The 17,298-nt window shown below is 32.2% G+C and overlaps 2 protein-coding genes across 5 annotated transcripts; both read right to left on the reverse strand.

Moving 5' to 3' along the window:
- Positions 1 to 362: 362 nt before the first annotated feature.
- LOC123684416 (leucine-rich repeat-containing G-protein coupled receptor 6) lies at positions 363 to 13,992 on the reverse strand. Of its 4 annotated transcripts, none has more exons than XM_045623669.1 (6): positions 13,864 to 13,992; positions 10,589 to 10,775; positions 6,419 to 6,594; positions 4,824 to 5,199; positions 3,226 to 3,405; positions 363 to 1,465 (listed from the first exon to the last, which is right to left on the reverse strand). In XM_045623669.1, the coding sequence occupies exons 3-6, from the start codon at positions 6,590 to 6,592 to the stop codon at positions 1,209 to 1,211; spliced, it is 987 nt and encodes a 328-aa protein (XP_045479625.1). In that variant the 5' UTR covers positions 6,593 to 6,594; positions 10,589 to 10,775; positions 13,864 to 13,992; the 3' UTR covers positions 363 to 1,208. The 4 variants fall into 4 exon arrangements, with proteins under 4 accessions (XP_045479625.1, XP_045479626.1, XP_045479624.1 ...); XM_045623670.1 differs by lacking the exon at positions 13,864 to 13,992 and adding an exon at positions 13,546 to 13,802 and having other exon boundaries at positions 10,589 to 10,772; XM_045623668.1 differs by lacking the exon at positions 13,864 to 13,992 and adding an exon at positions 13,546 to 13,802.
- Positions 13,993 to 16,109: 2,117 nt separating this feature from the next.
- LOC123684210 (LDLR chaperone boca) lies at positions 16,110 to 17,155 on the reverse strand. The gene is made up of 2 exons (XM_045623380.1): positions 16,750 to 17,155; positions 16,110 to 16,592 (listed from the first exon to the last, which is right to left on the reverse strand). The coding sequence occupies exons 1-2, from the start codon at positions 17,008 to 17,010 to the stop codon at positions 16,296 to 16,298; spliced, it is 558 nt and encodes a 185-aa protein (XP_045479336.1). The 5' UTR covers positions 17,011 to 17,155; the 3' UTR covers positions 16,110 to 16,295.
- Positions 17,156 to 17,298: the final 143 nt, after the last annotated feature.

Here is a 17,298-nt window from a genome sequence, read left to right on the forward strand (position 1 = left end):
TCTTCATAGAAAAATTATCTTTAGTGATGAGGTCCATTTTCACCTCGGAGGCTACGTTAATAAGCTGAATTGTCGGTTGACGGTGCTACGCGTCACACAACCAAGGAAACAATCGTAATATTGCAAGAAAAGTTTCCTGGCATTGTAATTTATAATTGGCCACCGAGATCTTGTGATTTAATACCTTTAGACCTTTTTCTTTGGGTCACTTGAAATATAAGGTCTACGCCTATGCTCCACAATAGAACCTTGAACAAAAAGATGAAAATCCGGAAAAATGAATAAAACTTACCATGTTCCGAAAAGATTATTATTTATGAAGGAAATTAGGTGAAATCTGCTGCAGAAGACAATTGTAAAACTGAATGTCATAAATTTTATTGTTACATATAAAAAATATAAATTAAAATGTCTAGTCTACAAATACAACCTCACTCATGTATTTGTACAAATGTTTAGCTGATACTCTTGAAGATAATTTTTATAATTAGTATTAAATTATATAACATAAAAATTTTCGAGATCAATAGAAAATTTGTACAATTTTCAAAAAAAAATCTGTGCCACCTGACACTTGAATTACGTCAACAAGAATAACAATAAAAACAACAATAGTCATAGCAGAATCTAAAAACTGTTAAATAATAGATATGCGAAAATACTTTGTGAAAATATCAGTTCATACTAATATCAAATTATGATCGATAAATTTAGGAATATTTGAATGATAATTTTCCACAAGGCTAAATATTTGATCTCTGAATTGAAAATATTACGAAAGGATGATATTCAATTTTTTGCAGAAAAATTAATAAAAACTGTCTATTTCTTTCTTAAGTGTCTAAAGTACATTTTATTTCACTAGCCTTCTTTCAGTTCATTCATTCATAATTAATAATACTCAACAAAATATTGCGTTTGGAACTTAATTATTGAGAATAACGATATGTACCTTAAGATATCTAAATTTCATCCTAAAAATGTCAACCAATTCGTGTACAATTGTAAGAAGCATTTCGACATATCTCTATCATCTAGTAACATTTTCACATAGGACTCAGCACCAAAAGAACGCAACACACTCTTCTTCTGAAATTGTAAATGTTTCTTTCATACAAAAGTGATCGATACGTTGTGCTCAAACCGGAAAAAAGTGGCAAAATAAAAAAATTTCACGCAATAGTCTACATTCGTCTACATTCATACAGTTAGCTGTTCTCAAACTTCTTCAGAGGAAAACTGTTTACACTTTCTTCTTCTGCTGGAATTCTATATTGGGGTGGTTTGTTCAGGCGTCTTCTTCTTCTACAATAGCATACTACGCACACTAGGATAATAATGAAAGCTATTGCAGCGGGGAGAAGAACCTTCCTCATGAACGTTCTTGTTGAAATCTCCTTCAGCTTTATCCGACAATCTTGATGAGTTACTATGTCCGAAATGTTGAAAGGAACGCTTTCACATACTGAAAGAAAACATCTTTTAGAATGAGAGGCTCAAATTCATAGTGGGTATTCATTAAAAGATTATGAATTTTGATATGATTTATTATATCACAGAATACATTAATTCTGCGTTTACACTTGTGACTAGGCGCGAAATAATTTCGCGAGGGAATTGCGCCTATAATGTAGAAGCTTCGCTGAGTAATTGCGGTGTGAGGGTTCTTGAGCCGGAGCTCAATCGGTTTTATCTGCGCATCAATGAATTTCACTTATCAAAATTCACTTAGTGTAAACCATAGAGTAATAAACATAGATAGAGGGATTATACGCAATTTTTACATGTCCCCAACATGGTTAGATTACGTTGTCGGATTGTGATATATTTTCAAATCCACAATTTCACTATATTATTATGAATGTATATTATATTGAATAAAATATATTTATTTGAGAGATTTCCGATTGAATATGCAAATTCGAAAATTTGGAATCCAATATTTTTCCTAATTGTCGAATTTATAATAAGCAGAATATTTATTAATTTCTGTAGCTACCTGCTGAAATCCAAGGTTTGGCAAGTGTTGGTCTCCTAGTGTCATCCGTTGTTACAAGTCGTTTGGCGCGCTTGAAGTTTGTTTTCTGAATTTCTGATATATTGAGGTATTTATTCCAATATATTTTTAGTTAATATGAAACGTTGATTCACTATGGGACATAAGAAGTGTTTTCTTTGTGGAGAAACTGTAGAATTGAGTGAAATATCGTATCACTGATATGTTTTCATTTCCGCGCGCTTCATGTCAAATTTGATAGTTTATGTTGGGGACACAATTTGCTTACTAAAAATGACATATGCTGCCTCTATCTCTGTTTATTACTCTGAGGGAATTTCTAATTCGATTTTTGGATTTTGTACAATGGAAAAATGTTCAGGAGTTTAAGAAAAAGAAAATTTCGAAAGTTTTTTTTGGAAATGAGAGATAGCAGGCACTTATTGCAACTCTAGACTTTCATGCAAGTGTTTCACATTGTTATCCTTTTCACGGATTCAATATACAAAAGGGGTTTCCAATGAAATGTTCCATTTTAAATATAACTCTATCTGAGCAGCTATATTTGACAAGTAAAAACTACGACATTACTAAAAATAGAACAATACACGCTTCAACAACACACTAACACAGTGCAATTGTTAAAATTCACTACAAAAATGTTCACAGTTCACACTACAAAAACAATTTTGAGTATTTGTGAAGCACCATTTCGGTCGGCAATAGTGAAACTGATGGAAAAATTTGAGTTGTTGGGAGCGTATCCTCGTTGATTGGGTTCTTGCAATCTCTAAAAATAATCCGGAATCATTGTTAATGATTTTTTTATGGAATATACTGACGGGTACTACAATTATTTTCAACAAGACGGCGCTATGTGCCTGACAAGGAACAAAACAATGACAAGAAGTGGTGAACCTAATTGTCCTCCGAGATCTTGTGATTTAACACACTTAGGTTTTTTTTCACATGAAAAATAAGGTCTATGCCAATGATCCACAATCGATTCAAGACCTTAAAAATGGAATTCGTGAAGTTATCGAGGACATACAGCTGCAAATGTGCGAATTGGTTATGGGAAATTTCATGAAAGGAACCATAGTCGTGGCGACCATTGGGCTGTTATCGTTTTCCATAGTTAATGGCATGCAATGAAATAAACATCCATTGAGTTTCTCAAAATATACTCGTTTTTTTTCATCAGAAAGAAACCTTTATTGAATACTTACAGTTTTCTTTCAATTGACAGTCGAATGGTGTAAAATCTGTAACTTTATTTTTTAACCAGTTATTGACACTCCAACAGTCACATGGATTCGACAAACTCAAATTGATATTTTGATTTATTAGATAGTTGAGGCCACATAGGCCCGAAAAATGTTCAACCCTCAGTTCAGTTAGATTATTACCTGAAAAAAATTGTCATTAAAAGTATATCAGCATTAAATAGCCTTAATTCATCGAAAAAACTATATAACCTATTCATAAATTATAGAATAGGCAGTAGGCTACTCGAATTATTCAGTGATTTTCATTGCGCAAAATAAAAGTGGATATCTTCGCATAAAAATTTCTAAATAGAGTAAAATCCAAGACAACGAATTTCAGACACCCGATACATATTAGGCCAATTGAAAAGTACCCGGTCTGATGCACTGATGGCGGTTCTAGTATTAAATCCATATGATTTTTAGTTAGTACCAACCTTCAAACGATACGTGTCAAAATTTGACAGCAGTCCGGCCATTAGTTTGTGAGATATTGCGTTGTGAGTGTAGCTACTTTTGTTATTGGAAAGAAGGTGGAAAAAAAATAAATTCCGTGTAGTGACAAAATATTGCTTTTTGAAGGAAAAAAATACAGTTGAAGCAAATTCTTGACTTGATGAAGAGTTTCCGGGGTCTGCACCAGGAAAATCAACCATCATTGATTGGTATGTTACTTTAAACGTGTTGAATTGACGGCGAACGCAGTGGACGCACAAAAGAGGCTGTCACCGACGAAAAAAATCAAAAAAGTTCACAAAATAATTTTGAATTAGGTACCGTAAAGTGAAATTGATCGAGATAGCAGACATTGTGAAGATATCATCTGAACGTGTACATCATATCATTCACGAATATTTGTACATGAGAAAACTGTATGCAAAATGGATGCCGCGCGAGCTCACAATCGATCAAAAGCAACAACGTGTTAATGATACTGAGCAGTGTTTGAAGCTGTTTAAGTGCAGTAAACCTGAATCCAGAGCGAGGAAAAACACAAAGTGAGCTGGTAAGGGTATGGCATGAGTATTCTGGGATGTGCAAGGTATAATATTCATTGATTACCTCCAAAAGGGCCAGAATATCAAGAGCGATCATTATGTAGCGTTATTGGATCGTTTAAAGGATGAAATCGTCAAAAACGGCCCCATTTGAAGAAAAAAGGTGCTGTTTCATCAAGACAATGCGTCGTGTCACAAATCAATGAAAACAATAGCAAAATTGCATGAATTGGGCTTCGAATTGCTTCTGCATCCACCGTATTCGCCAGATCTGGACCCCAGCGACTTTTTTCCTGTTCTCAGACCTCAAAAGAATGCTAGCGCGAAATGAAGAAGTAATCTAACTGAAACCGAAACTGAGGTCTATTTTGAAGCGAAAGACAAATCGTACTACAAAAATGGTATCGAAAAGTTGAAAGATCGCTCAAATCACTGTATCGCCCTCGAAGGCAACTATGTTGAATAATAAAATCGAATCTCGCCAAAAAATTGTGTTTTACTATTGTAGACCGGGGACTTTTCAATTGGCCTGTTAGAAATCGATTTATGACATAAACCTACCAGAAACATTATATTTCAACAAAGTCGGTAATACCCCCATATTCGGCAAACGTTCCAATTCTGAATAGCTCAAATCCAGATGAGCTAACGGACTAGTTATCGGTTTGGTCTTCTCAATAGCTTCGACAATGTTAGTAAACAATTGGTTGCTCAAATAAAGGGTTTGAAGAGATGGGAGATGGAAAATATTTTCTGGAATCTTGATTGTAACAGCACCCGACAAATCTAATCCGGTTAAGTCATCCAGACCATCAAACGTATCTGCGGCAATCGTGCTCAAAAGATTGTCTTGTAGATAGAGAGCTTTGAGGTGGCGATATCTTTTCAGATCAGAATATCGCAACCTTCTGATACGGTTCATGGCGAGATCAATAACCTGAAAAAAAATGAGATGAAAAAATTTCAGATTCGAGATTAAAAAACAGTTTTTATTTACTATCACTACTGAGGAAAAATTTCTAAAGCGAATAGCTACTTTTGCTTGTAGAGTTACTCAAAATCATGTGTCTGGTTATCATCCATAACTATGACCAAAATAAAACAACTGGATGATTTGGATAATGTATTATTCTCTCAATTCTATATGAAAACCAACGTTTTGGAGGTAATTTTCTTAGATTCCAGAATTTAAGAGTAGAATCAGCAATTATATATTTCCCTACGCACATTCGCCATTTTGTAACTACTTTTTTTTTCACCGTTTCTTTTTTAAATTTCTTGAATTCATCAATGAAAAGAATTATTCAAATATTTAGTAAATGTTTACAAAATCGCCCCCTCGTATTTTTCATTTTTTAATTTATTTTTCATTGAAAATGGGCATTTTAGAATGATTCTTGATGGTTTTTAATGCTGGCAAACTAGCATTTATATTTTTTTTTATAATTTTACGAAAAATCGCCGAAATCTGCATACGAACAAGTTTGCCATCTTTAAAAATCATTCCTAACCTAAGCTAACAGATAATAGGTTATGTTAGTTAGGTTAGGTTAGATTTTTTATGATTTGCCATCAATAAAAATCATTCCCAACCTAAACTAACAGATAATAGTGTATGTTAGGTTAGAAATGATTTCATATGATTTTTATTGATGGCGAACTAGTTTTATTCAGATATCCAAAATTGTTATTTAAATTAGAAATATTATTAAATTCTTTGAATTGTTTTTGGGAATATCGTCATCAATCTTTACATTTTCAAGAGCAAAAGTGCTTTGAATTCACCATTTCCATAACGTTTCTTTGGAGATTCCTACCCTCCCAGAACCTCTGTTCACTGTCTATCCCGTTTTCAAAAAATAAAAATTTCGATTGAATATTTGAAAAATAATAAAAAATAATGAATACATAAATTCGAATGTGAAGAAGCGTAGGTACTGAAGCTTATGACTTCACATCAGTGCTTTTCTAAATTATTTGTTCAAATGAATTCTCAAAGTAGTTTGAACTAATATAAAAGTCAGCAAGATCTGTGAATCTGAGGAAAGTCAAATTCTAGTAGAAAAAAGGAATACCTACATCACGGGATCCCAATAATTTCTTCTTTTGAACTGAAAATGTTTGAGATGACTCGAAACAAAAATGACTCAGCTTACCTCAATATCCGCTCTTAAACATTGTGGAAAACTTCTAAAAACCCTATTCGAACAGTCTGCAGCACGCATTCCAAAAACTCTGCTTATTTGGCATTTTATTTCTTTTTTACAATCTGCACTTCTTCCAATTTGGATTATAGCTATTAAAACCAATAGAATGGGAAATACATGCATCTCTGAAACGGAAAGAATTATTTGATAACTTAACTTCAGCATTCAGTTTACTTGAAAAAAATCGACAAAAAAATACTCAAGAATGAATTTAAACAAAATAATAAATACGAGTAAAGCATCAGAGAGAGTTGAAAGTAAATATCGATAATGATAACGATAAATATTTCGAAGTTACTTATGGTTTCACTATAAAATTCATTTATGTTCTCATCAATAAAATTCTTATGAGAAATGGAAAGTATAAAGGCATTTAAACTTTCCGTTATTTTTTCAATCATGTGTTTTATAATGCAAATTCTTTCTGAAACAATTTCCTCAAATTTTCTTTTCATTTTAAATTATGTATTTCAATGAAAGATTTAAAAAAATGTTATTTTTTGAAGGTTTATGAATTCCCAACATTAACGGAGTGTGAAGTGCAATCTTAGCATTATTTTCTTTCATACTTGTTGGGCGAAGTAGTCACAGTCAATTGAATTAATTAAAGTTGATTAGGCGGTATGTGACAGTTTGAACTCGTTTCTACTAAGAAAGAATGAAAAACCTATCTTCCCACAATAAATTACGATTTAAAAATTGAATGTCCATATGAGACAGAAAAATTTAAATTTAAATGGGAATGAGAAACATAAAATATTCATCTTTCACACTTGACGACGAATTCAGAGATTAGAAAAACATTTCCAAAAAAAACAATGACGCCGAACCATAAAGAAACATTACTCGGTTAGCAATAATTGAATAAAGAATAAACCAACAACAATCATCTTCTAAATTATAAGGTTTTCAGAAAACGTTAAACAACAACAACAACAAAAATATTTATTTCAGAATTATCATCTACATGACAACAAAATGAAAATAAGTCAAACAGATTTAAATATTGATTTGAAAGTTAATGAGATCTTTGGCATGCTTCCTTGAATTCTTGTAAGTCATAAGGTTCTGAATTAGTAATAAGGGCATAAATTCTTTTACGAAACGTGTTATATTCTGTCAAATTCCTGATACTCTTAGGTAAAAAGTTATATAATGTAATGTACATATAAGTCGTGCTCCTTTCAGTTAGCGTTAATTTATGACATGGGAAAAAGTACTCATTCATTCTTCTTGTGTTATTCTGATTTTTAAATCTTTGAAAATAGTTGATATATTTTCGAAAGAAAAATAGGCTTCTGTAAATATATAGTCCTGGTACAGTGAGAATATTGTTTCTTGTAAAAGTTCCTCTGCAAGATGTTCGAAATTTCATATTGAACATGGTCCTGATTGCTAGCTTCTGTGTTATAAAAACTTGTTCAGCTTGTGAACTGGAGCCCCAAAAAATTATCCCATATGTAAGTAATGACTGGAAGTTGGCGTAATAAATGGTCTTGATAATATTATTGCTGACTTGGTTCCCTACAGCCCTCAATGTATAACATACAGAGTTCAATCTAGAAATTAGTTGTTCACAATGAGATCTCCAGTTGAGATTCCTATCAATTGTGATTCCTAAGAACTTTACATTTGAGCTTATTTCAACTTCCGTGTCACTGATGTTGATATTCATTGGAAAAATTGTGTTCGATCTTGTGCTGCAGAAATACATAACGTTGGTTTTTTTCGTATTTAATTTGAGATCGCTCATATCACACCAGACTGCAACTTTTGACATTGTTTCTTTCAGATTATAGGTGACTAAATCAACATTTTGGGAAGTTATGAGGATATTGGTATCATCTGCATACAAGTAGATGTTAATACTAACTTCAGATTGGTCCTGAACCATCGGACATGCATTTCTCATTTCTTCAACGGAATGCGAAACTTCTTCTGACATTATTTCATATTTCTTTATCATGGTTGGTATTTCATTCTGGATATCATCCGGTAGGTCATCTATGTACACAATAAAAAGAATAGTACCCTGTGGGACTCCCCTAATAATTTCTTTTTCAGAAGATAAAATTCTTTCCCCATTTTCATATAAATTCACAACTTGTCTACGATTCTTCAGGTAACTTTCAAGTAGTTTAAGCGGTGTCCTCTAATTCCATTTAATTCCAGCTTTTTTATGAGTATATTGTGGTCCACAGTATTAAAGGCCTTTGAGAAATCAACAAAGAGACCTGCCGGTATCTCATCATTGTCGAGTGCCGAAACTATCATTTGCAAAAACTCAAACATAGCTGTCTCAGTATTTTTACCTCTTGTGAATCCTTGTTGTCTGTTACTCAGTACCTTGAATTTCCGAAAGAAGTCCAGAAGTCGATTTGCTAGAATTTTCTCTACTATTTTATCAAACGATGTTATGAGGCTGATTGGTCGGTAGTTTGTAAATTCATCCAGATCACCTTTTTTATGACATGGCTTAACAAGAGTGAACTTAAGAGCATCTGGAAATATGGCACTTTTAAAGATTCTATTAATAATGAAATGAATGGGTTTCAACAGTCTTGTAACATTCCTTTTGATTAAGTTCAAAGGGATGTCATCATAACCACAAGAGGTCTTATTCTTCATCTTCTTCACCGTGGTTAGTATCTCATCTTCTGTTACCTCAAATAAGTAGAATGATGTTATTATATTCTATGATTCAATATAGATCTGATTTTAATATGCTTTTATGAATTATTATGTTCATCAATCTCATATTACATTTCAAAGTGACGTCTTATTAATCAATAAAATAAAGCTAGAAACTTGTTTAAGAATGAACGCATGCGGTTTCGATTCTGCACATCACTAACTTGTCCCAAAAGATCAAATTTTTCCATCAATTTTACTATTGCTTCACAACGACCCAAAAGTGCTTTAGTTTTGTGAACTATGACTACAAAATTTTCACCTTTTTTATACTGAATTTTAACAATTTCAATACGTTGTTGAACATTTATTTTCGTTTTTATTAATGTCGTAGTTTAAATGACAGTTGCTCAGATAGTGCGCTATTAAAAATGAAACCTCCTTAGAGTAATAAACATGGAAACCTCTTATTGGAAAAAAATCATTATGAAATTTTGGCAGTTAACCACGAAGAAATAAATTCCGCCATTGAGGAAACTAAAATACTATCTATATTCATATAAAAGTACAAATTCGGGAGAAATCTTAGCTCATAATCAAATAAACATAGGTGGGTATCATTCTACTATTATATTGACACTACACTCATTATCGAAATTATCATTATCTCTGTAAGAAAATAATCCTGTCAACTAATCCAAAAATATTATCTCTCAATCAACTCTAGTAATCACTCACCATGAGATAAAATAATAGTAATGCTGTACCTGGTGTTGCCTTTGAAATCACTGTTATCGCACATTTATCTTTAAACACGTAATATATTTGAGAAAAATCAAACTATTCTGAGTTTCCCAGGATAAATCACTATCATCATTAAATTTTGTAATAGATCATTTCAACTCATAGCTTGGAATTATGTTTGTCTGTCTGTCTGTTTGATTTGACATTTTCAGAGTACATTTGAGATTTGAACATTTGAAAAATAAGTCATTCAATAATTTCAAAGCTCCTTCATCGGAAAAAATAAGATTTTTCTGGATATTTCATCAAGTTCTGTGCGCAAATAAAGATTAAATAGAGATCTGTACATGCTCGAGCGGACCCATAGAAGCCACTATCGTGGTTAAAGAAGAAGAAGTAGATTTAATGAGACATTATACTTCAGCATGTAACCAAAGGCAACAATTGTTGTCTGTGATAAAACATTTAAATTGGTGAACACAGATATTTCATAGATCTATTGAATTAGATAAATTTGACAACGAACAAAACATCACAATTGAAACATAGAATAACGTTTTCGGAAAACCTTATAATTCATAATCATGAAATCATCGTATTCTTTAACTCAATTAGTGAAATTTGTTCAACAACTATACAAAAACGCAAAAGATTCCTACCTAGCGTCAGTGCGTATTTTAAGCAGCTTTTAAAAGCTGAAAATTCAAGATATCGGACATAACGCACAATAAAAAAAATACTTACTGCTTGAATGTTTTTCCTACGACAATTTTAACATGAACGTGATCACAGTAACATCACCAGATGAGGATAAATAGGCACTAAATTAAAGTGGCATATAGAGCTCTACAGGTTCATCTGTCGTATACTCTCCAAGCCAAATTGCAGTCAATTGATTAATTTTCATTCTCTTCGAAAGTGATTCACTCTACTACAACAGAAAGAGAACATAAAAGATCAAAGATTTGAATGGGTCATTCTATAATGGACAATGATCGTATTGAGTGAGATAAAAATGGGATAGGTTTCAGATGAGCTTTGTGGTCAGGTGTAATTTTTGGATTTGGTAACTTAAAAATCATGATGGAAGCACTCGGGAGCTTCAAAGCGCTCGTCATTTATGATGAGACAACAGAACTGTTGTATGTAATATATGAATTATGATTTATAATAATAATTTCATAACATAGAATTAAGTCTGGATCAAGATATTGAAGTTTAGGTGACTACATTTGTTATTGTTCGAAAAATGGATGAAACGAGTTTCTTATATTGATAAATGATAAAACGCTGTTTTCTGATGGGAAAAATACTGTGCAAGCAAAGTAACGGCCTCATAAGTGTTATTCAGACTTTTTTCTATTAAGAAGACGAATCTTCGTACAGAAAAGGAATTAAAAAGTTAGAGGCGCATTGGAGTACGTGTATCACTCTTGAATATGATAACGCTGATTAACATAGTCACTTTTTAGGACCAGTGTGGTTATTGACTTATTGAGTGAAGTGTTAATATAATATCCTTTTGATCTTTGAACGAATAACATCGAGTTCAAACCTAATTTTTCCATACCATTTGATAAATAAATAACGATCCATAGGGTCGTTCAAAAGTGTCTCTAACTTGTCTCAAGTAGAATAAACTTGTCGGTAGGGTGTTAAAACAACCCGAAAAAGTTGTAAATCATTTTGTTCGAAGTACAACAGGTACCTACTGATAAGGTTTTTTTTCCCAGAAACAGACAGGCCCTTTCGCAAAAGTTTTACCTCTCCCCACTAGTTTCGGTTTGCATACCAATACCAAACCAATTCGACTAGTAGTTAAATTTTGTTCAGATAGTACGGAGTTCTCTGAAATAGTGCAAATAATTTGAAAATATCGATTTTTAATTGTGCTTAGAAAAGTGATAACTTTGAATCTCCTAAAATGAAGTTTGAAGAAAAAATAAATCTACACCATCTGAAACATTGGCCCACTTTGGATTCATATTTAAACGAATTCTTTTTGATGAAATACAAATCTAGATGAGTCGTAAAAGAGTGAGTTTTCTAGTTATTATTTTATATAATTTTAATTAGTAGTTAATTGTGTATAATTATTGATTTCGAGCCTACCGAAGATAGAGAAAGCATTGTCAGAACTCTTGGGATGAGAAAAATTTTTGGTCTCCGATTTAATCATTTCAGATCTTTCTGAACAAATTTGTCTGTCTGTATGTCTGATGCGGTACGTGTTTCTCCACATATTTCTACAAGTCTCAATTTCTGCAATGTTAATGTAATTTAGTATGTATCCTTAGTTCAAGCGAAAGATGATCACATTCAAAATATAGTTTTTTCAGAATTGAATATACGCAAAAGTGAAATTTCCGGGATTTACATATCGGTGATACCGTTGATGTTGACGAGAATAAGTATGGATATTCAACTGACAAGTCCGGTATAGTAAGTAGTACCATAAAAATCTGAAATGCAAAGTCGATAACAACATTGGATTCAGATCCAATAACAAACTAATCAAGGAAAAAATGAATCTCATTATCACATTTCAACTTTTGGAATCCGTCCAATTGCATATGCAGTAAAATTTCCTCAGCAACTATAAAAGCATTTCTCATTAAATTTTTGTACAAAATAGGTTGTTATACGGCATTACATCATCCACAATCAAGAACTCGATCTATGAACTTCAAAGGCTTAAAACCAAAACCAATTGATCAAATTCAACAAATCATTTAGCTTTTGAAAGACAATAAACATTACTGAAATCTTCAGAACCAAATATCAAACGTATGTTCGATCGAAAACGCAAAATCAACCATTTCAACTCATTATAAAACGATGGAAATATTTAGCATTGAAAGTTGTTCTGCAACAAAATTCATATCATGGGTCATAGGACCCATATCAGTCATGAACTAATGTGCAATACAATTTAGGAAAAGCTGTCAAAAATGCAATCAAGTTACTAGACCAAAATGGAAGGTTATCATCTTGTAATTGGTATTGTATTGGAATTTTTAATGCTAGAACGTAATAAAATAGATAAGAAGTGCCCTTCTTGTGGAACCGGAACTAACGTTTTCTTGTTTTGAACAATTAAAAAGTGACTCCAAAGAAAAGTGAAGTAAAAGGATAAAATCACACGTAAAATATTTCAAATTCAAATTTTTAATATCTAAGTTGGCACAACTTTACTCTATACTCAAGCGTAGTTAGCGGCATCTGTGATGTAGTTTACCTACATCTCCCCAATTTGTTAGTTACAAGATTTTGCACCAAGATTAAGTAAAAATTGCTGCCCAAAAAAATTGAAAATTTTTGTAAGACACTCTCAAACGCATTTCCCTGATACGTCACCTGTCGACTTTGCACTCTTTCGGAAACTTAAATTAGGTACTACACCTTCTTGAAGGCAACCGTTTTCCATCGACAGAAATAATAAAAAAATCACGTTGAGTAGGTAGGTACTGCAATCGATACATAAAAACATGTATGAAAAATTGTTTTAATCATTGAATAATTCGTATAGGTGTTAGTGAATTATTTCGAAAACGCCCTGCTTTGAAAACTATATGTTAAATTTACATGAAAAATACATATCTATTAGTCGTAATAAAAAAGACTCGATATCGAAAATATAGATTCGATATTACAAATACAAAGAGAAAAAAGACAGATTCGATTCATCATAAAACACTCACCAAGATTAATTTGCTTGATATTATACATAAGTTTATTTCCATGTGCATGTATGCATCTAAAAACACCAGTAATGCACTGATAAAAACAATGTCTAATTGTTTGTTTATTTTGGTATAACTGAAGAATGACTAAATGTTCTTTCAGGTCATATCATTAATGGTTTGATCAATTCCAATACAATAAAGTGGGAATTACAAAGTTTGAATTCCCCACTCGCTTATATTAAAAGATCATTTTCTTATCTCATATCTTAGTATCTACTGTATTCTGGTTATCTGTAATTATATTCCCTATTCTCTCAAATGTTGATGACTTACTTTTCTGAAATATCTTTCCATTATCAATGTGACTATATGAGAAATATTTGTTTTCGAATTAAATCTCTGCGCTGATCATGATACTCGTGCAGTCGTGCGACAAAAAATAAAGAATAGGTAACTTCAAAACTCGCCAAGTGGAAAAAAATAGATTAGCCTAAACTATTCGACTTTTATTAGAAATATGAAAATTCCATTGAAAAAAATCAGTAAGATTATGGTTTGTAAGTAACCTAATTAATTCAATTCAGGTAATTAAGACTTAAATTCATTGAAAATTATTCTCAATCTAATTGTGAACATTTACTTGAGAAATAACATTTTTTACGGATACCTATATATATAGGTATTATTGAAAACTTAAATAATTCTGAAGATGCAAATGTGCAATATAGGGGATAATATCCAATACTCTATGGTCCTTTCATTCAATTACACATCATAACACACCCCCACCTGTCCTCATCGCACCAGTTGTCTATAAATAAAAACAACGAAAATGGACAATATTTGACAGTACTATTGCTATACAGTATCAGTACAGTATTATCAGTATCAATGCAGGGCCGTAGAGAGTGGTGGGCAGAGGGAGGTGAGCTCCCCCTCGGGATGTATAATTTTCTGCTTTAATATGGAGAAATCTGCTGCTGAGGCTCATCGAATGCTCTCAAATACCTATCTATGGTGAAGACGCTATTAGTGAAAGAACGTGCCGAGGGTGGTTTCAACGCTTCAAGAACGGCATGGCCGTGGAAGAGAAGAAGCAGAATTGGAGGCATTTTACTTGATCAAGACTCGTGTCAAACGCAACAATAATTGGCAGGATCATTTGGAGTGACGCAACAAGCAATTTCAAAACGCCTGAAGCTATCGCTTTGCGACCTTTTGGTTTTTTCATACAAATTATTTGATGGGATTTCTGTTTCTGTCAGAACTACGACACAATTCGGTTTTTCGCAGTGCATCCAGTTGAAGAATTTCTTCTTTCGACCATAACTTCAGAACGCCTGAAACTATCGCTTTGCGAACTCTTTTTTCATGCAAATTTGATTGAATTTCTGTTGAGAAAAATCCTGTCATTACATTTGAAATTTCGAAGTAAAATGAACAAAACAATGAACTTCTGACTTAGCGCCCCCTATCGAAACCAGCAAAAACAAATTTATCATGAGCATATTTTGTCCTCAATCAACAAGATATTATCTTTCAGACGAGATCTAATTTGCTCAAAAATGTTTTGCCAAACTGAAGTTACAGGCATTTCAATCAGTCAGATTTCTCCCTTTCACCTACCCTTATTTGATGTCGTAAAATTGATAATAACAATTCGAAAAGATAGAGAATTTTCCAAGGATTACAGTGATGATATTTTTTTTTCAACTTCATATGAAACATTTTCGAGTAAAATTCATTTTTCTACTTGACGTTAACTATTACGCGGAAGAGGTTATGAACTTCAAAACAATTTTCAGTGTGTTTTCTTGTACACTTTAGTGGTAAAATTTTTTACTGCAAGTCTCTACGATGAAATATAGCCGCTTACCTCGCTTTATTTGCCCACCGTGTACATATAAAGTACAGTGACTATATACTAAGTAGTATATATAGTCACTGTATACATAAGCTGCCTGTCCAGCTATCTAGTCAATTTATTTATACTAGAGTAACAGATTTGTAGAAATATTCGTTGCTGCTAGAGCGGAATGTGGGGAATCCCCGGCTATACGTCAAAATCGTTGAACAGAAAGAACCATAACCTTCTATTCCTCGTATACATAATATATTAGCGATTAGTCGAATAATGAATTCATTAGTGAATCTGTAAATTGATAGAAATTTAAAATCGAAAAACTCATTTAAACGGATTATGGATCCTTGCAAAAAACAGCCTGGAGCGGAACTCAGAAGGTTTCTCTAGAATCAATGTTGATGACTTCTTGGAGACTGTTTAAGGAGCGAAGAATTAGATGTCATCCAAGTTTTATTTGCAGGTAATATAATTATCATTCATAGTTACTCATCATCAGCATTATCAAAATGTGAATCCCATAAACTGAAAATTCTAGGAAAAAAAAAGCGACCTATATTTCAGTTCAAAACTTTTATTCAGAAAAATAAATTGTACCAAAATAGACCTAGAATTAATACCCCTTTCACAAGTTATCCTTATTTGTATTTATTTGTTGATATTCTAAAACTAATATTTACTAACTATATTATATGTCATTGGAGGAAAATTTCTTAGATTCACCAAAAATGATTTAATGAATAAATATTCAGGCTTTTTATAATTTTCCTTCTTACATTCAAAATGGTAAAGTACCAGACACCTTATATAGGAATAATACTTAATTCTCAAGAATTAATGGAACTCAAAGTATTTACAATAAACAACAATGAATAATTATCATAAGTTTACACTTCCAATCTCATTACAACTCCTCTTTAGCTGTTTTACTATATTTTCCAGGATATACTTTATTTTCTATGGTAATGCTTTCACATTTTTCTTGTTCTAAAAGATATTCTTTTGCAGTCCATGCTTGAGATCCATCTTTAAAGAGGAATATAGCTCTGTTATCATCTACAAGGTATCTTTCAGCTTGAATGTGGTTGTTCCAAAGGCTGGACTGCCACAATTTAGTCACCTCTTCAGTTTCATCTCTAGATAGAGCACTTGAAACTTGAACAAAAGTCATGAGAGTTCTTCCCTTTTTCGATGCTTGAAGCTGAAAATGGTTTACCACTGTCATTATATATAAAAAAAATTTACCATCTCCACTTATAATATGCAAAAACTGATATTCCAATCCAGTCAGATGATCATTTGCAAATATTGAACAGATCTATATAACTAAAACTTTGAGATTTCATAAAGATACTGACCACTGCTTCTGGATTACTTGCATCAAATTTTGAGAAATCAACTTGAGGTGGCGGTCTTAAGTGTTCAGGTAACTCATCTTCAGGAAGAGGTTCTTCATCTTCATCCCACTGATCCAATAGTCTTTCCATATCTACATCAGTGAAGTCCCTTATATCCTTTTTGGCCCATTCTGGTTTTTCATTTTCTTTAAACTTTTTTCCAACAGTTAAATAAAATACTGAATAGAAGACGAAAATATAAATAGATGGTCTCATTTTCATTTCAATAAATCATGAGTATTAATGGAAAAATAGTTTGAATATAGTTCTCTAAAAACTATTATTTGTTTTCAGTTAGTTGGTTTTTAACGTCATTCATTAAAGTGAGGTTGTGTAAAACTCACCGAATCTCTTAAACGTCAATAAAACATTAAGAAAATTTAAAAAAATGCGTTAGGTTCAAATCCTTTAAGGAAGACAAATATGAGATAATGGAGTATCATTCATTCAACTAATAAAGAATAATATTGAATTAATTGAATCTTGGAAATTCATTGATGATTTAACGAG

The sequence above is a fragment of the Harmonia axyridis genome, chromosome 7 (genome assembly GCF_914767665.1).
Source record: "Harmonia axyridis chromosome 7, icHarAxyr1.1, whole genome shotgun sequence".
In the NCBI taxonomy this organism is placed as follows: Eukaryota; Metazoa; Arthropoda; class Insecta; order Coleoptera; family Coccinellidae; genus Harmonia; species Harmonia axyridis.